The 20,954-nt window shown below is 35.6% G+C and overlaps 1 protein-coding gene across 5 annotated transcripts in view; it reads left to right on the top strand.

Moving 5' to 3' along the window:
- Positions 1-20,119, top strand: part of LOC132067950 (large ribosomal subunit protein eL24-like) — a 30,178-nt gene extending 10,059 nt beyond the window's left edge. Inside the window, exons 1-5 of one of the 5 annotated variants that reach the window (XM_059461374.1) lie at positions 17,209-18,598; positions 18,739-18,792; positions 19,170-19,257; positions 19,355-19,465; positions 19,603-20,119. In XM_059461374.1, coding sequence (XP_059317357.1) covers positions 19,664-20,119 — 456 coding nt within the window. In that variant the 5' untranslated portion in view covers positions 17,209-18,598; positions 18,739-18,792; positions 19,170-19,257; positions 19,355-19,465; positions 19,603-19,663. Of the gene's footprint in view, positions 1-17,208; positions 18,599-18,738; positions 18,793-19,169; positions 19,466-19,602 lie in introns of those variants that run through there. The other 4 variants (XM_059461375.1, XM_059461376.1, XM_059461377.1 and 1 more) reach the window with 4 other exon arrangements.
- The last annotated feature ends 835 nt before the right edge of the window (positions 20,120-20,954 follow it).

Genomic DNA, 20,954 nt, shown 5'->3' with positions numbered 1-20,954 from the left:
TGTAATAATGAGTCCTGTCCTAAATGGATTTTATCTTGTTCCTTGCCCTCCATGGAAGGCTACGCACGAAGGACGATTGGGATTGGGGATGTGTGGACAACGTGGTGTACTATGTGACAATGGAATTGACTCATGTGATCACCTCTTCTTCAAATGCCCATTTGCTTTGAGCAAGTCTGGGCGAATTCTTCAGCGGCGGCATATCAACAGGCAGGTAAATGGGATGGGAAGATGAAGTGCAATGGGCCTTGGAGCACCATGGGGAGGAAGCGACGACAAGGCGAGCTCTATAGAATGACCTTTCTTCTTTGCGGTATACTTCGTACGGCAAGAGCGGAACCTCGAATTTTCGAAGCAAAAGGGAGACGAGTGGATGCTATAGTACGTATAGTGGTGCGGGAAATACATGTAAGAGGGGCAACGAAGCCTAGATTAGAAAGAATCATGAGGAGGCGAATTACTATCCGTAATGTATTTTGCATTTGCTAGGAATATAGTAGATGAGAAGGATAAATAGGAGGTCACACACAAGGCTGAGGGCTGTCAGTACTTGTTTTCATGCTTTGTAATTCCTACACTTGGTAATATACAATCAGTTATTTACCAAAAAAAAAAAAAAATTAAGAAATATATAATTAAAATAAAATAGTACTAGAATATACTAAACAAATATTATTTAAAAGTGGTTAAATTGAAGTTTTCATATTCAAGGAACGTCAACGGAAACATTTTTTCCTTTGATTTTCTATTACAATTTACAAAGTCATATCACATAATTTAAAAAAAATAAATTAATGTGAGATTGCATTGAATGATTAAAAAAATTTCATGGGCATAACCTTCGCGTTGCTTCACATAGTTGAAATATGATCTTTTTTATAGTTAATTTTATACTACTTGTTTAATATAAGTATGGTTTAATCACATATCATTACAGTTGAGCAAAGAACAAAGTTTCGACACAGAAAGAAACGAATAGTCTTTTTTTTATTCTCATTTGTTAATCCATCTTTCAACCATTTTCCCTGATGGTTCTTGGTTCTTTAGAAGGCTGTTTGTTTTTAGTAGCAAAACAAGGAAGATAGTATAAAAAAGGAGAATATTTCAATTTGTGTTCTGGTGATTCTCAAGGATAATAATGGGTTATGGTAAGGGTCGGGTTTTGATAAATGAGCTGAAATGTTATGTGTGTCAATGCCCTTCACGCGTCCCTTTTATTGGTGGGACCTGATGGTCCGTTAGGTTGAGGGCAAAAATGATCCAAATGTATAACGATAAGGATATTTATAGCTCTATACTTAAACGAAGGGTATATTTAACGCTTTTTTTGAAAGCACAAGGGTGAATATGACCCTTTTCCGATTCGAAAATGGGTCTCTCACCCAAATTTTCTCTTATATGCCTAGACCCTGCTAGTCTAGTCTAGTCTAGTCTAGTCTAGTACCCAAAGTTCAAAGATTTTTTCTTTCACTACTCTCTAATCTCTGTTCCAAGAGCAGTTTAATCCTTTGAAAAACGAAATGAATTAAAACCCCATATAGAACAACAGTTTTACACTTGAATTTGATGTCTATTATTCATCCAGCTGGTACCACATGGCACTTTCACCTACTTCTATTGTATTGGTACGCCCCCTTTCGCCTTTTCCTATCTAATGGGTGATCTTTTTTACCTTTTCCAGTGTTCAAGTGAGAAGTGCGTTAATATTTGAAGCTCAGAGAGGATATAGGAACTATGTGAGTGAGAATACGAGGTACTGATATTGATATTTTTATAGCTATATTAATTCTCCCTGATCGAGTCTCTCCTTTTTTTTTTTTTTTTTTTTTGTTTAACTTGAATACTAATATTTAACCCCTCTAACGTCATGCAGGTTTAACAATTTTCTTTCTTCCAAGATGTCAACAGTATTTTCTAGGTCGAAGCATAAGCTTGCGGAAAAGCTGTTGAAGGATAGGTCTAAGTTTGTAAATAAGGTTACATCTTGTTTGTCAGTGAATCTGTCTATATTCTTGATGAATGGGAAATATTTATTGTATTTTCCTTTTAGTTACTCCCCCAGCCTCGCCTCCTCTTCAAGGCGGTTTCTTATCCTTCTGTCTCGTTTTCTTTTTGTCGATGATTTACGATTAATGCTATCTGACAAATGATTGAATGTGGGGCAAAGCTTACAGTAAAGAGGAAACGGTTAAGGCTTTATTAAAAGAAAACATTCAGTAGAATGAGAAAACAAGTGTAGAAGACAAGGCAAGCATAATAACTTGTTCAACCCATGTCACTTGGAATTACATAAATGAATAGTCTTTGGCATTCGGTATTGCAATCTTCCCTCACAATGGATGCAATATATTTCAAGATACACTATCTATTGGGAAGTCTTATTAAATGCTTACATACCGTCTTTTTTATTGTTAGTTGGGTGAAAGGGAAAGGGTTAGCAGGAGAGGATATATAACAGGAGCAGGGGCTAGTTGTCTCCACTACTTAGAATGGATACAACTTTTGCAGCCCTTTGATTGTAGATCACAAATAGGAGGTCGATAACTTACATTTCCCAAATGAAGTTGAAAAGTCTAGAGATAAACCTTCCCCACAGGGTACTGAAATCAACGGTTCCCCCATCCTGGTTTTCTTTTTTGATCCTTGAACCAAACATAGTGTTTGGTTTGAATGTAAAACTTATACCTTTAACAATTATATTTGCTTTCCCCGGGGAAATACTACATGATATGATCTTGGGCAAAGATGAGCATATAGAGGGATATACTTGCTCCAGCTTTTAACAAAAATAAAGCGTCGTGCATAGACTAGAGAAAAAAAAAAAGAAAAAAAAAAAAAAAAGAAAAAGAAAGACATGAACATATACTAGAGGGTGGGAAAATGGGTAGCATATCATTTAGACCCATAAACAGCGGATACTTCTTCGGTTACTTTGGCATTACTGAGAAATATGCTTGTGATGTTCCTATAATCATTTGCTTTATTTGACTGGCCTTTGTCCGCTTAAGTTAATTAAACTAGATGAGGGATGGTAGATGGTCATAACTGTGGTCTTTGATGGATGGTAGATGCATTCATGTTCAGCCCTTTTTCCTTCTGTTATACTTCTTAGAAGCAGAGGCAGACTTCTCAGAGTGGAAGTGGGAGATGTTACAACTATCCCAAATGGGTAGATGTATTTTTCTGCTGGTTTTTAAATTTAGATGAACCACACGAAGTACTCATACCCGTGTCGAACTCATTCGATACAAGTATGTCAAGGAAAGTGAAGGATCTATGTAGATTTCCCACTTCTGCTTATTGTAAAATGAAGATTCTGCATCAATTTCTTTCACACTGCAGCAAGTACTTGTACTAAAAGATCAGCATCAGATGCTGATTTTTACTTGGTGATGTTTTGGATTCATCCATCACTTGATGAAGAAGTATAATAGCATTTGCACAATTATTCTCTATAACCTGTGTCTAGTTTTCTGCCAACACGACACATTTCTGTTCTCGTGAATGCATAGTAATTTTTTGAAAATATCGCTGACTGGTTCCTTCTGCGATTTACCAACTATGAAAATGAGATCAACTTAGCAACTGGTGAAGCAGAGGCAGACTTCTCAGAGTGGAAGTGGGCAAGACTAGAAGAAATAATTGAGCAGGTATTTTCCAAAGCGGCTAGCCAGTTTTATACTTTATACATATTTATGTATGTCAAAAAGCTAACTTGGAGCTTTGTGGTCCTAAAAAATGACAGGTTGTAGACTACAAGAGGCCAACATATGAGGAAGTTTTTAGGAGTTTCCAGCCTTACCTAAATGATGGAAGAAAAGCTTCTAAATGCCAATCAACAAATTAGTGAATTCTGTGCATGTTGTTCGCATATAGTCCTCATTCCTCACACAGGTTACTTGTACATGAAATTGTCTGCTAAGATCTGCAAATATAGGGTGGTGATCTGATTGTAATAAGATACTTCCTTCTGAATGTTGATTGATTTTGTCTGAAAAAAGGGTAGATTTGATCGAGTAGCCGAACTATACTTTAACAGTGAAAGACCAACTTTGTTAATCCCATGTAGCTTGATAATCTGCTTGATCGCTATATATAGGTGTTTAGCCACATCTTTTTGGTTCCTCGGGATTTCTTCAGGTGTCGAAGCTGTACTAAATCCAACACCAATGGGATTAATTATCGAGAAAAGTTGGCAGAAATCCCATTGCAAGATCCACGATTAGGCTTGAGCTGAGACATGTTCGACATTTTGGCTGAACTTTGTAAATTTCTCACTAGTATATATTCGGTGTGATCAAGGTTTGAAAACTGTGCATTTGTGGTTTTATAGATACGTATACATTGCTAGTGGGTATTTAAGACTTAACTATTTTAAAAAGGATAATTAGTCGGAGTAGCATTTTTGGTCCCTCGGGTCCTTGAGGTGTGTTTTTGGTCCCTCAGGTTGTACAGGCTAGCTGGGACGTAATTGGTAAAGATATATATGCTCTGGTTCTGTCATTCTATGATGGTCATATTCTCCCTAAATCAAATTTTGGTCTTATTACCCATTAGCCAATCCCATTCACAAAATTGTGGAAATTTAAAGTACCTACAGATGATGAGATTTGGCGAATGGGTTATTCTTTCCCATCGAGATGTAGGTGTTGTACCATTTCGCATCAAGAAACTGCCCAAAACTTGTTTCTTACTAGTGAATTTGCGGTGGGAGTGCGGCGGAATTTTGGTTTGGCAGCTGGAAATTATGTACAGCTTCGACAAGTTATTGAAAAAAATGGTGGGCTGCTCCTTGTTGAAGCCGTTATTTCAAGCAATGTTATTGTAAATATGCATGCGTTGAGCTGGTTTCAGCCAAAGAGCTTTTCCATGGTCGAATATCCTGCTTTTTGCACAACTTAAGTAGTCTATCTAGTGGTGTTGAATATACAATCGACTTTAGCCAAATTTTGTGCTTAAAGCTGGTTATAGGAATTAAGATTGTTTTATCTTTTTTCACTAATCGGTTTCTTTTTGTTTGGTTATTTATGTATTTCCCGCTAAGCTTGCGAATTGTTTAACTAATACTTAAGGTAAAAAGGCTCGAGTTTGCCTTTGGACAATGAGAAATAACCCATATTTACCCTTGAATCTCGAAATATGATACATTTTTTTTCTCATCTATGTCGTTCATCCCTGGCCAAATCGATAATATGACCACTATAACAATCGATATCTCCGCTCAAAAAATACCACCAAAAGATAATTGCTATTGCATAAAATTACACGAATGACTAGTGAAATAGATACACTTGAATTTGTAAATTAAGTGTGTTCAACTTTTCTTTAAGCACTTGTATCTATATACTTACCTTGACTCCGTTTCTACAATAATCTTCTCAAATTGTTTTGAAAACACCACTTCACGGCCAAGAGATTTGCATATACATTTGTTTGGACCCCCCTATATATGTATTTAGTCTTGCCAAGATCGATAATCTTTAGTTTCAACATCAATTTCTACTCATCGCGACATCAAACTGGATTATTCATGGAGTAATTAAGAAGAGTGTCAATTATAAACAATTTAACAACACTTTGACTTTTTTGTTAATATTCATTAAGTAAGAAGTAGTGTCAATTATAAACACTCAAGGAAACACACCAATATAAATAAGGCAAAGTAAGTTTCAGCCATCAAATTAGGTTACAAAGCTACGTAAGACCCTAAGGCAGATGGAGCAAATTAAAACACATATAAACATGAGTATCAACTTGGACCGAACTTAACAGTTCATGAGTCTAATTTGAACATCCAAAACTTGAATGACATAGATAAACATGGAATCAATACTAAAGTTCAACCGGAAGCCGTGGTTGAAACCACAATGGTGGGTTAGGGAAAGGTCGTTTGATCCTTCCTTCTTGCATACAGTAAATACCTGATTGGCGATAAAGGGCTAGCGATTTCTCGGAGAGAGTATCAAGTGCATCCACAGTAAAATAGATGCAATTTGCTTGCAATCCATTGCCACTTCTTGCAGGAACTGAGAAGGAATTGCCATTTGGTGACACAAATAGTGTTTGATTGCCCAAACTAGTGATAGATTCAAAGTCTTTACCTGTTTTGTAGAAACCTTCATATCGCTCGAACATTAATTTACTAGTATGATAGATTTTGAGATCATGCTCATTGCCATTCTCATCGTCATGTTCAAAAAGTGGAACTGTTTTCTCCCAAATGATAAGCAGCTCTCCCGTGATTGACTTAGCCAAATATACATCACCATCACAATCAGGCCGAAGATGATGAGCGGTGTTGCGTTTTACTATATTGATTAATTTCATCTTCACCTCGCAACAACCAGTCTTGAGAACGACAACATGATTGATCTCGTCACTAATTCGCTTGTCCTTAAAAATGTTAAAATCGTCATCAACGCCACATGAAACACAAGTGTATAACACACCATTGTGAAATAACATGGTTTCATAGCAGATTCCTCTATTAGCATCAAATATTTCCCACGATCTCTCTTCTTCTGTAACTCCAATGTCACAATTACAGAATGCCAAGATTTCTCCATGATTTGACACGTCCATAAAAGTCGCGACGACTATGAGATTTCTGGTCGAATCATCCAAGATTGAAAATACGTGAACCATATTGACCATTAATACGGTTGGGATTCTATTGTGCTCAAAATATGGGAAGGATGTTAATGTGGTCAATGGTGGAAGTTTGACATCGATTTCGGAAATAGGGTCGAAAAGGAACATGTCAGGGTTATGGCTAGGTCCAGCAACAAGAACCAACCAACCATTAGAAGTGGCACAACAGAATGTAGCGCCGTGAGCTACTTTAGGGTATTTATTCAAGATACAATTAGGCAGTTTAAAAGAGTAAAACCGGCTCTCCGACAAGCTATAGAAGTTGAATCCTATATGATCGTTATACGTACAATCTTTGATCTGCAAAAGCCAAGGGACTTCAACATCATGTGATGGCTTATGATGAACAAGCATTGATCTCCATGACTTGCAAACGGCAGTCATCCGTACGTAGTCACCGATGCTTATTTTTTTCACTATCATCCCCATGATTTCTTTCAGGATGTCTTCTTGCCATTTGCTGCTAAGGGCCATTAAAGTGTGTAGTAATAAAAGTAGATAAATTCCCTTGTTTCCACAATCAAAAAATCCCTTCCATGAAGAGATAGGATCCTTTGGTATGTAAAAACCCTTGCCGTTAGGCTAGTACCAGGGTTTTTAGAGGAGTAAAAACTAATGGGTTAACGGGCTAATTAATAGCCCTTACGGGTGAACCAACTATGTCTTTCAACTTTTCAAACCCTAGGCGTACGCTTTTTTTTTTTTTTTTTTGTTGGACGATCAAGACCAATTACGGATGATCTATTTATAAGCAAGAAATCCCAGACGGGTAGGAATCCTAGTTTGATACAAATAAGTAATTAGGTAGGAGCAGTTAAACCTAGACAAACGGAAATGCTTAGCAAATGTCTAATGTTTCAATAGTAGACCCTTTTATTTTTCGCCAACGCTCCGTAACAAAACCTCTTCATTATTTTCTCCAAACCCTTATCTCTCTCAATTTAAAGATGAGTCACCTTTTCAATTGGTAAATCAACTGAGTTATTCTTAATTTTGAATTGTTTCTATAAAGTTTGGAGATTTAATTTAATTTTATTTTTTGTCTAGAAAGTTTTGATCGGTGATTGTGGAGCAAAAGAAGGCTCTGATCGCCTCGTCCTTCCACCACGGATATACAATTTTCATTTAAGGTTTTTAACTATCATACTTTTTGGTATTTTCCCTAAATCTCGAGTTTTTACATGGAGAACTTTTCTAGTAATTGATTTTTTGGTTGATTAGATTAACTTGTTAGTTGTTTTGTTATTTGAGATATATGATATTAGTTTCTATGTTCTGAGGGTCAATGTGGTGTTTGATAATGGAACTACAAATGGTACGATCTGGCTGTCTGGTATGTTCGTTTTACTTTATTCATTTGATTTCACTGTAAATTCAATCCCTTTGTCGTGTTGTACTTCTTTGATTTGTTATTCAATGCTCGATGTGTATTTTCCTAAGTTATATTGATAGGATTTGATTTTATGAGAGAGCCATAGATTTCAGAGATGTAATATGAGATTCCTTTTCAGTTATTGATTTGTATTCACTATTCGTTTCGGGTCTGGGATGCTTTCATTTCAGTTATTGATTGTCGCCGGACCTTCTATTGGGAAGTAAAGCTAACAAATTCTTGCTGTCCGTTGATGCCTTCCAAACCTCTGTTGTAATTAATATTTCATTTTTCTATCTATTAGTTTTGTAACTTAATCATGCATAAATTAATCAAATGATAGAGCGTTAGTTAGAGGCGGATCTGATTATGGTGTTGGAAGATATCTCTTGGTAACATGTTGTATTTAGGATTAAATTGTTTCCTGCTAGTATTGACATTCTCCTGAATGTATTGACATTCTCCTGAATGATCTGTCTAATTCATAGGATATCATCATATAATTTCCATGGTATTAAGAGTGACTCCAACCATGTTAACTTTCAATATGACACTGGAGAGTCTTTTAGAGACATGATTCTGAAGACCAATCAAGGCTGCTTGTGCAGAATTGAAGCGATTGTAGAGAAATATAGCAGAAGAAAAGTAAATCGGAGAAACCTTCTGCTAGCCCAAGATCGTAACTAAGATCGGAAGATTCAACTAAAGAAGAGGAAGCTATGAAAAGGAGAATTTGATTATGGAAGAAAGACTTTCTTAAATTGGCTTAAATGACTTACAATTGGGGTTGGTTTGGCTTGGCTTGATTACAAATGCCTAATGTCACTCCTATTTATACTTGTCTAGGGATCTTCAGATATTTACAGATACATCCATAAGAAAAAACTAATCATCTTTATCCCCTACTCTCACTAGAATATCTAGATTTTTCTTTAGGATAATTATCCAGAGATCTAGTGACTATTCTAGATAATTCATCCTCAACTATAAATATCTAAGTGTCTAGGAATTTCTGAACAATTCCTAAATACAATATATATCAAAGATATTATATTATAACTTTCTAGAAACTCTTTTAAATATCTATGATATTTTTGTTCTTCAAAAAATTAACTTTAATTTTTCACACTCCCTCTTAAAGTAATTTTTTTGGAAGCTATCCGAACTTGTCGTGGAAGAACTCGGACGAATCTTTTGGACGTGCCTTGGTGAAGATCTCGGCAATGTTTTCCGACACTTCTTCCTTCTTCAAATGATGATGGTTTTCCGGCGATAATTGGGCCTCAAGAAACATGAATATGCCTTGATAAAATTTTCATCTACGTAGCGAGCGATCTTGCCACTATTTCTTATTGGCCTTTGCGAACCACGTGAATCATCTTCATCTTTGAGTTTCACATTCTTGAGTTTCCAGACTCCCCCTTTCTCTTAGGTCCTTGACAATTGTGTTATTTGGAGAAGCACCTGAGTCGGTGACGATCTGACCATTAATTTCCTGCGAAGACTCAGCACTACCGTAGGATCCACACTAGAATCCTTTTTCAGCTCGTCAATGAACTGTTTGTCGACTTCGGAGCATCCGAGAACCATGTTATCTGTCTCTCCATATGAAATCGAGCCTTGACGTCAACCTCTTCTTCATTTATTTGACCCGGCTTCTCCGTACGCTTTCGGTATTTGATCGAGCTAGTGATTGAGTACGATATATGGCGGATGATTGGCCGAGACCTCAACTTCCACTACGACTCCCTCGATGCTTTCTCTAGAATGGTCACCATTTTCATATATAGTTTTAGAACCTTCACGCTCGGGTTCTACTTCAACATCCTCCACGTCCGGACTTTTATTACTAATTTTAAGATGCAACCGTTGATTTCCTCGATAGCGGCTACCACGTCACTAGTCTGAACGTCATTGGAATCTTCTTGCTTTTTGATGACACCGGTGTCTTCCTTCTCCCGTAATGGACCGTATTATATCCGAATCCACGATCCGGCCCTCTTTCGAAATTGAGAGAAGCTAAGGCATCTACTACTCGAGTCTCGGCTACAAAGCACCTTCCCAATCTTCTTCTGCCCGGGAGCTCTCTCAGTTTGAGCCATGTAGCTTTCCTTGGCTCGGCAAAATCTTTTTATGTGTCCTACTTCACCACATCGATAACATTTAATAGTCTTCTTGCCATTATTAGAAGACTCTTCCTTCTGTCTTGGCGAGCTTGACCCCTCATGGAATTGAGAATGTGTCATCTCTCTTGAGCTACTTTGCTTTGGTCTTCCTTTAAAATTCCTTGTAAGCACTGAAAGCATTTCCTTCCTTCTTTGATAGACACACTAGCCATACGTTTGGCTAGTAGCTCCTGTGATGACAACAAATTCTCAAACTCCTCAAGGATGGTTGTTGAGCCCATCCTTGAATTGATGTAACAAAAGAATATATTCGAGCTTCGGACCACGAATGATAATTCTTCTCATTCGTGCTTCGAGAGATAGCCTCATCCGTATTTAATAAAGAAATCTCGAACATAAGTTCTTAATCCTCAAAAAAATACTCGGCAATAGAAAGATTACCTTGAGTGGTGTTCGCCAATTCATTCTCCGATATTTGCGGCGGGCTTAAATCCTTCTTGTTGAACGCCGATCGAGGGTCCTCCATATCTCGCCCAGGCTGATTTGCACCTAATAATATGATCAAATAAGTTGTGAGAAATGGACCTCTTTAGGATGAACTCCGCTTTCGCATTAATGCTGCTTCCACTTCTTGTATGCGTCGGCTATTTTTCGGTCCGTCAATAGGAGGACTTGTGTAACTACCATTAACAACATCCCACAAATCCTCTCCCACAAGGTATGACTCCATACATGTCTTCCATACCTTGTAATTAGACCGATTCAACAACTCCATCCCGGTCCATTAACATACCGCTTAAATCCATTTAGAGAAACCGAGTTGAATCTACCACTAACCCGATCTTGAAATAAAATCCGAAGCCAACCTACGGCTATGGCTAAGGCTACGATACCATGTAGAGAAATATAGCGAAGAAAAGTAAATCGGAGAAACCTTCGCAGCCCAAGATCAGTAACTAAGATCGGAAGATTCAACTAAAGAAGAGGAAGCTATGAAAAAGGAGAATTTGATTATGGAAGAAAGACTTTCTTAAATTGGCTTAAATGACTTACAATTGGGGTTGGTTTGGCTTGGCTTGATTACAAATGCCTAATGTCACTCCTATTTATACTTGTCTAGGGATCTTCTAGATATTATTCTAGATACATCCATAAGAAAAAAAACTAATAAATCTTTATCCCCTACCACTACTCTAGAATATCTAGATTTTTCTTTAGGATAATTATCCAAGATCCTACACTAGACTATTCTAGATAATTCTATCCTCAACTATAAATATCTAAGTGTCTAGAATTTCTAGACAATTCCTAAATACAATATATATCAAAGATATTATATTATAACTTTCTAGAAACTCTTTTAAATATCTATGATATTTTTGTTCTTCCAAAAAAATTAACTTTAATTTTTCACAGCGATTTGGCAAATGCCCAGATCATAGTATGAGAACTGTATTAAATCAGCTTCAGGTCAATGAAGGAGTTTTAAAGAGGAACAGACAGAAAGAGATGTTGTTTAAGTTTCTCATTTACTGTATGATTTTACATATTTCTCAAGAATTTGAAATAGATACTCTTCCATATCAATTCTCAAGTTAACTCTGTATAGAGCATTTATCCATATCAACTCTCAAGGTACTGAAATTCTATTTGTAGAGGATCTTGTTCGATATGTTGGAGATTGTTGTTGATGCGGTAAGCCCTCATTTCAATGTTCTTTCTACAAGATTGGTTTTAGGAGCATCAATAGTTCATATTGTATGGAATGCTTAATAACTTAGTGAGCTTTGAGATATGTTGTATCTCACTGTTTATATGAGATTCTTGTTCTTGGATGCAACCACAACATCAGTGGCGGATCCAAAATTTTCATTCAAGGGGTTCGAAAAAACAACAAAAGCTAAATATAAAAAATAATGGTGTCAATGGGAACTGAGCCTAGGATGCTAGAGACATTTTGAACACCCTGGATTGCTTGGGCTAACCTTTTGGATTTGTTCAGGGTATTCAAAAATTAATATATGTACATAAACCCAGAAAATCTACCCTATATATACACTATAACTTTTTACCGAGGGTGTCCTGGATATGTTTCTTTTCCCGATGAACTTGCTTTTTTGGTTCAGCTTGCAGTGAATGACTCCATTTCAGGTGTCTATGGAAGCGTCAGAGTTAGATATCCTGGTATGTACTTGATCATGGGTATTTGAAAATTGGAAATAGGGAAATGCAAGTAGCTATACCAGCATATAGCAAAAGCCTACAAAAAAAGGTTAGTTTTGCGGCGGTTTAATTGTGGAGGTCGCGCTAACCCCTGCAAATTACAAGGCTCCAATCGTGCTCTTTGCACTACGTCCTGCCACCATGGAGATATAATTCTCATCAAGGTTTTTTATTGTCATACTTTTCTGCGATTTTCCCTAAATCTTGAGTTTCTACGGTTTCGATGTGGATAATCTGATTGGATAAGGTTATTCTTTGCAACAAGGGTTTCGGGATCGTTTGATCTGATGACATATAGACTCGTATCTTTTACACCTCCTCCTGATGGATCATCTGATCTGATGACATATAGACTTAGTACTCAGGTCAAGTTCATGTCCTATGTTACTATGATTATTCTTTTTTGTTAGTTGGGGCAGACTAAAAAGTCTACTTGCTTTTGGATTCTATGAAAGATGTTGTCGTCGTTATCTGAAGCAGTGATCATTTGAAGATTTACCTTGTTATTGCGCAACGTCTACTTGTTGAAACAAGTAAAGTGCCAGAAGGAGGTTACATATATAGAAAAATAGCGATTTGAATTGAACATTTTGTACATAGAGAAGATGTAGTAGAAATTTTCATTTCTTATCTTATTTGGACATAAAGGTGTACCGAGAGTTTGAATTGTGATATTGCTTAACATGTTTATGATTCAAATAAATAGTGATGTTTGTTATATTTCAATGATGATTTGATAGGTTCAAAGTCCAATTATGAAATAATGCTATATATGTACAATTAGTTAAAACTTATTGATAAAAAATTAATTATTTTGAAAGTTACAGGTCCTCCAAAAAGAAATGTAAAAAATAAAACAAAATAAACATTACGGAGGTTAGAACCCCCGCAAAATGAAACAAAAAAAATATGTAAGAACCAGATTGGTAAAACCGCCGCTATTCCAACCGCCGCAAAATGGTTACAACGGTTCTTTTAGAAGCCCCACAATTTGATTGCGGCGCAAGTTATTGTGGGGGGTTTTAAAGACCGCTGCAACAACAAATTGCGGGGGTTTTAACCACCGCTAATTGCAAATTTAACCCCCGGAATTTGAGCTCTTTTTGTAGTGAATTGTAATCGGGCTTGTTTGGACGTATTAGATCGTATTGCTTCAATAAATTTTAACTGTCATCTTACTTCTCAATACACTCAATAATCATCTCTGTTAAATTAAAGGAAACTCATACATATAGTCATCGAGTAATCTTTTTGTTTCGTATCTTTCTTTATTATATCATCCAATAATGTTTTGTATTATAGCATTGCTAACAGGACATCTTGATAAGTCGTTAAATAGGACTAGACACGGATTTTGTTGGTTAGCTAAAGCATTTATCCCTCACTAATTCATGTTGTTATAGTAGTGTTCTGTGTACAATTTCCTATTTGTTTTATCGATGATTAATTCTTGCAGCTAGTATTTTACCTATAATTTAAATAATGCAATATTTAAAACTTAATAGTAGAGACTTTGAGTTCTCCAATGATGAGATAAGAATCCTAGTTCTTTTGACAAAACACTTGGTGAAGACAAAATTGAATTGATCCCTGCTTACTGTTGAAGATTTTGGTCACCAAACTCTATAAAAAAATCATAAATTGAAAGCTAGTTATTTGTGGCAAAAAGAATAATTCAACCAATTCATGCACCGATAATATGACCTTTGTGAGTAGCATCTATGCAAATAGCTCTACTTAAGGTCTAGTTGCAAGAGATTTGAGGAGGTTATCAAAGGCTAAGCCATTTGGCCTGAGGAAAGGGATTTCACCTTAACTATGTTGTGATCCTTGTATTTTAATGACAAACAAATAGATTTCTTTGATTTGCAAAAGGATCATTGCATTCGTCTATACAACACAAGACTATATTTTTTGCTTTTAAAATACTCGATAGAAAAAGCATTTTAGTATAGGGTCGCTATGTCCGGGAGAAACTGAAGTCATCTCTAGTGGAAGGGTGGGCTAAATGAAGATACTGTATAGTTTTAATGGAAGCAGTTTAGTATAAGCATCATATTGATTAAGGTTTACCTTGAGTTTGTTTCTACAATAATCTTCCCAAACCGTTTTGAAAACACCACTTCGCGGCCAAGAGATTTTCATATACATTTGTTTGGACCCCTATATTTATATTTAGTCTGGCCAAGATCGATAATCTTTAGTTTCAACATCAATTTGTACTCATCGAAATATCAAACTGGATTATTCATGGAGTAATAAGTAGTGTCAATTGTAAACAACTTAACAACACTTTTTTGTTAATATTCATTGAGTAAGAAATAGTGTCAATTATTCATTAAGAAGTAGTGTCAATTATAAACACTCAAGGAAACACACCAATATAAGTAAGGGCAAAGTAAGTTTCAGCCATCACATTAGGTTACAAAGCTATGTAAGACCACAAAGCAGACGGAACCATTGTATAACATGAGTATTAACTTGGACCTAACTTAATAGTTCATGAGTATAATTTGAACATCCAAAACTTGAATAACATATATAACATGGAATCAAAACTAAAGTTCAATATATTGGAAGCCATGGTTGAAACCACAACGGTGGATTAGGGAAATGTCGTTTGATCCTTCCTTCTTGCATACAGTTAATACCTGATTGGCGATAAAAGGTTAGAGATTTCTTATAGAGAGTATCAAGCTCATGCACGGTAAAATAGATGCAATTTGATTGGTATCAGTTGCCACTTCTCGCAGGAATTGAGAAGGAATTGCTATTTGGTGTCACAAATAGTGCTTGTCACACAAACTAGTAATACATTCAAAGTCTTTAAATGTTTTATAGATACCTTCATATCGCTTGATCACTAATTTACTAGTATGATAGATATCGAGACCGTGTTCAACGCGCTCATCATGTTCATCATGTTCATTGTCGTGTTCACATGGCAGCAAAAGAAGCTTTCAGTGGCAATACATTTTCCTTTTAAGCTAAATATTGCTGATAAAAACAATAACCAACAATTGATTAAATGTCATTGGATTCAGGATCGCCAAATCCTTTAGTGGCATTTATCTTTGGTAAACACCCATATTATAGCAGCTAAAAATAATTATTTTTAGCGGTCTTTATTCAGTGGCAATTACTATTGCCAATAAAACTACCTTTGAAATGTGATATCAAACATAACTTACCCCTTTTATTATTGCCGGCAAAAATGCAATAATTAACGGTAAAAGAGACATGTTTTAGTGACAATTATTATAGCTTCTAAAACTGATCATGCATTCACCTTAATCGATGGATTTAACTAATTACTATTTTATAGCATTAAAAATAAAAAATCACAAGAAAAATTAACTCGAATATAGTAATAGAGGAATTACCAAATTCAAAACAGTGTCATTCATCAAACGAAGTCTCCAACTAATTAATAGCCTTGATTTGTTTCCTCATAAAATATATGACAACTAAGCTTATTAATATATAACGTTGTATAGAAATGGATCTAACATTAAATATTAAAGTTTATGTCAATAATCTTATACGCGAAGCTCTCTAAATTAATGATATATATTAAGCAAGACTCAAAGCTCAGAGAATCCTCATCAAGCAACCATGCAGAAAATTCAAAAAAAATTCAAGTAGCATCTTCGAGTTTATGCCAAACCGTTTGGTTTGGCATAACTCGAAGATATTACTTGTATTATTTTGGTTCAAGAAACAAATTGCCGTCAAAAGGTTCACCAGGCACGGGTCTCCAAAGTTTAGTCTGGTTTTAACGACCTTCTCCCAGGGATCAAGAACGATTACTTCATCGTTCTCTGAAGACCATCACACGATTTTCAGCTGATACAATATGCGCTAATACAATTATAATACCCGCCTGATACAATATCTGATACCCTCCCAATATAACAACTGTATCTACAAACAAACTTATATTATTATTATTATTATTAATATTATATTACTATTTATATTATTATAAAGGGCGCCCTATTATAAATAGGGAGAATTACGCGACGTGGTAAACATACAAATAATATTTCTAAAATGTAGCTATAATTTTTACAAAATTGAGCTATTAGCGTTGATACAGTATGCAAAAAAAAAAAAAAAAAAAAAAAAAAAAAGCTCGCTCACTGGTTGGATCATGTGTTCCTTTAAATATTATTAGATATATTTTTAAAATTATACTCATAATATATCGAGTGACCATAGGTTAGTTTTATACTCCCTCCGTTCACTTTTACTTGTCCAATATTCATAAAATAGATTTTTATTTTTACTTGTCATTTTTCACATATCAAAGATAAGACAATTTTTTTTTTTCTGTTTTACCCTTAACATTAATTACTCATTCAAAATCATTTTTCAAATCCAATACAATTATATATCCATTAATATGGGTAAAATACACACTTCATTTATTATTTCAAATAAAAATAAAAGTGAAGGGAGGGAGTACGTAAATTCGCCTCTAGCTCATATCCGCCTGCATTTTATAAACATGCAAATTGTAGCCAATCAACTCCTCTCTCTCTCTATATAGGGAGAGATAACCACTTCATTTCAAAAAAAAAAAAGAAAAAGAAATTGATCATGGTGTACAAAAAAATCTAGAAGCTTTCATTAAGGATAGAAGACGAAGGGGAGTAGCTCGCATTAACATACGTCGTGTTGACGAATCGCTCATTAGATTTGTAGTTCGTTTAATTTTTGCTTTGATTTTTATCATTTTGGTGCTCTGCCTTGTTTTCCGTTTTCTTTGAATTGTGTATTTTAGTTTCTCATCTAGCTTAGAGTAGTGTTTTTGTTATTAGTTTAGCATTAGCTTAGAGTAGTGTTTTTGTTATTAGTTTGGCATTAGCGTTTGTTCGGTGTTTCCTGCTCTGTTCTGTGTTGTAGGGTTTAGTTTGTTTGCTTTTCAACTTCAATTCCAAATCAAACAACTCTCGGAGCTAGAGCTTAAACAGGAAAGAATTTTGGTGAATATACTATTTTGTTCACCAAATTGATATAAGAAAAGTCCCAATTTATAATATCTTTCATGTAGTTTTCAAATATATAAATTTTAATTTTAAAATATTGAGTTAATCTAATCCAGTTTAGCTTCAAAGTTTAGTCAAATTGACTCTCGAAAAGCGAAAAGTGTCACATAAATTGGGATGGAGGGAGTAGTTGTGTTTGTACGTGAAACTGATAACTGGTAGTTGCATGGCAATTTGTTTATCAGGATGTTGAAGAAATACGGTAAAATTTGTGCATTGTGCTTATTACTGGTTTTGCAAGTACACTTGTATTAGTTGTGTGTGTATATGAAACTGATAATTGGTAGTAGCACCGTAATTTGTTTATCAGGATGTTGGAGAAATACGGTAAAATTTGTGCATTTGCTTATTACTGGTAAATTTTTGTATATGTTGTGCAAGTACACTTGTATTAGTTCTGTGTTTATATGAAACTGATAATTGGTATTAGCGTGGTAATTTTTTACCTTATCCTGATTTTGGAGCAAAATTGTAGTAGTTGTTTATCTCTTGAGCTCAAGAAAGCTGCTGCTATTTTCTCATGAATCTAACTGAAGTGTGATCATGCCATGAGTGCATTCCAGTTAAGGTATAAGTCTGAGTTAAACATTGTTAGACACTTATTAAGTGTAGACAAATAATATATCATCGATGATATCTTCGATATAATATAGCGCACAATATTGTAAAAGATTGTGAGGACTGAATTCTACGTTTGTTAAAGCATGTCGACATAGAAATGACTACCAAGTGAAATGATGCATCTTGGTAAGCGTAAAGCTTATTAGACCTGCGGTCCAGACATCAGAAGATATGTGTCTTGTCTTATTATGAAACGTAACTTTAAGCATCTGGAATTTGAATTTGAGTCTTCAGCAATTAAATGACGTCTTGTAATAAGTTGCAATGACCAGTCTAAAAGTGTGGGATGTTACCAGTGAAATTCATGTGCTATAGGTTGATTTTAACTGTTTGATAGTAATAATTATAACTGGATTTCAGATTTCTGACAAAAAGAGTTTAAACAATGACATATATTTGATATGTTATCTGTACTATTATTGTATGTCTTAATTTTGAGCTTTTTCATCTGGTTGGTAGATGCCTTAGGAAGTGCATATCTCACTTCCTTTCTGCTGACTGGAGGATGGAATCTCGATAATGTTTTACTGTCATTAGAAGCATACGTGAAAGCAGTAAGTAGTTCTTACTATCTTGTCCCTGTATAGTTATTTTAACGTGATATTTAGATGTACAGTATTAGCTCTTCACGAGCCTTGTAAGACTCGTCTTTTAGATATTTGAAAGTGCCTTATGATTTTCTACCCAATTTCAGGAGAAAATTGATGCAATGAAGTCACACCCCCACCTACAATAAAACAGTGCCATTGTAAGTTTCTTTAAAAAACTGATTCACTTATGAACTGCTCTATCATATAGGATCTTTCAAAACACAAGCTTCTCAGTTGTTGCTAATTAGCGCTTCATATTTTTATGATCATGTTATTAAAGAATCAGAGTTGGAATAACTAAAAAGCATAGACAAGAGACCATGTATCAAGTTGTACGCTGCACCGTGCAGTAAGGAAGGGATATCAGTTTGCAACTCTGTGGTTTTTCTAAATTTACTTTTCACAGTTTCCATCGACTTCTTGTGTGATCCTGTTTGAAGTCACACCCCCACCTGCAATACTTCTTTTGAAGCTGTTAAGACATTAGAATTCGATTGTGAAGGATGCATTTGAATTATGAGATCCTGCTTTTCAGGGTAAGAGTAATGATGAGAAGAGTAAGGGAAAGATTAAAGAAACAAGCTTGCTGTCTTCCCTGGTTCAGTCACTTGCTATTATTGATTGTAAGGCTTTACATTCATCTTAGATGTTTAACTGCGAACATTGAGGTATATGATTAACCTATTTATCTATTAGTTGAGGTAATGTGCTTTCTCGCAGTGAATTCTTCATTTAACAAAGCAACCATGGATCTCTTACCTGAAGGCCTTAACGAAGGGATTACAGTTATAGGAACAGTCGGTGCTTTAAGTTTGAGACCAAAGCTCCAGCGTAAGTTACTTCATCTAGGACGGACCCACATCAGTTGATCATTTTCAGCATTTCCTTTAAAAGTGAAAATTACTTGGCTGAGCAGCCCTACATTATGCTTAAATACTTATTTGTCAATGTATACTCTTGTTCTACAGAAACTATGTGCTGTGTAATCCATTGAGGTACTGTAAGGGAGGGCTTGCAACAGCATCAGCCATGGTGCTCAAGACCGAACTTTGTCGTTTCTACCCTGGGAGAGGCATCAGATTTATTCGTTCAGATTCTCAAGTGTTCCTATTTGTCAACTCAAAATGCAAACACTGCTTCCACAACAAGCTGAAGCCATCCAAACTTACCTATACATCTATGCAGAAGAAGGATATTGCACTAGAAGCTGTTAAGAAGAGGCAATGTGCCACCAAGAAGCCTTACTCTATGTCCATTGTGGGTGCAACCTTGGAGGTTATCCAGAAGAAAAGAACTGAAAGGCCAGAATTTCGAGATGCCGCTCTTCATGAAATTAAGGAAAGGATAAAGAAGACAAAGGATGAGAAGAAGTCTAAGAAGGCAGAGGTGATGGCCATGTACCAGAAAGCTAGGGGAAAGGACAATGTGTCCAAAGGAGTTGCACAAAAAGGTCATAAAGTTGGTGGCGGCGGAGGAAAACATTAAGCTGCTTTTTATGTTGTTTCCTTATTAGCAAAATAGAGTGGCTTGTTTGAAGACACTGTAAGCGAGACCATCATTTACCAGGTATATCATAGTTACGTCTGCAGGCAAATTTCTAGTCGGTCTTGCATTTGGTTATTGAAAATGCAGCTGCTGATTCACCACATACTGCTGGCTGGTTGTGGGTGCATGCTCTTAGGTTTTTTTACTCATATACATAGCATATTTTAGAAATCTGTCTTTGCTTCAAAAAAGACTTATGTGCTCTATGATTCCGATGAGAAAGGTATTGTACCTACAGTGTTTGGCATACGGAAGGAAGCAGTAAGATCTACTTTGTGCTGTTTTTATGTTTCTTGGCACATTTTTCCGTTAAGATCTTAATTCATAGAAAAAAGTTGTCTTGTTAAGCAGAGTATATTAGAAAAACTGAGGCAAGAAAAGCAACAAATAAATTTCAGATATCAGACACGTTAGTTTGCTGTTAATTGGACTGCTGCAGCGTGACATGCCTAAAAAATAAGCGAAGGATCTTTCCTCCTGTTTTCCGCTTCCTGGATGAAAACTTAGATGAAGGGGAGGCCCCTCACTACTTTAATACGTAACTAAACACTAAAGATAAAAGGAGAGAATACTAAAGTGAGTTAGCATTTCAATTTTTTTTAATATGTAAATTGGAATAGTTTGTTCCATCCTTCAAGAAAAGAAAATTTAATTTTCCGCTTAAAAATCCATAAGTGAGCCCGAATATCTCTTTGTATTCGTCTCTAATGGTGACTATCTCATTCAAAATCTGATTTTGCCCTGTGTCAGGCCCACCCAATTACAGCATTATTTA

Source organism: Lycium ferocissimum, chromosome 8 (genome assembly GCF_029784015.1).
Source record: "Lycium ferocissimum isolate CSIRO_LF1 chromosome 8, AGI_CSIRO_Lferr_CH_V1, whole genome shotgun sequence".
NCBI classification, from domain to species: Eukaryota; Viridiplantae; Streptophyta; class Magnoliopsida; order Solanales; family Solanaceae; genus Lycium; species Lycium ferocissimum.
The sequence above is the reverse complement of the archived record's forward strand: the minus strand, read 5'-3'. Positions and strand labels throughout refer to the sequence as shown.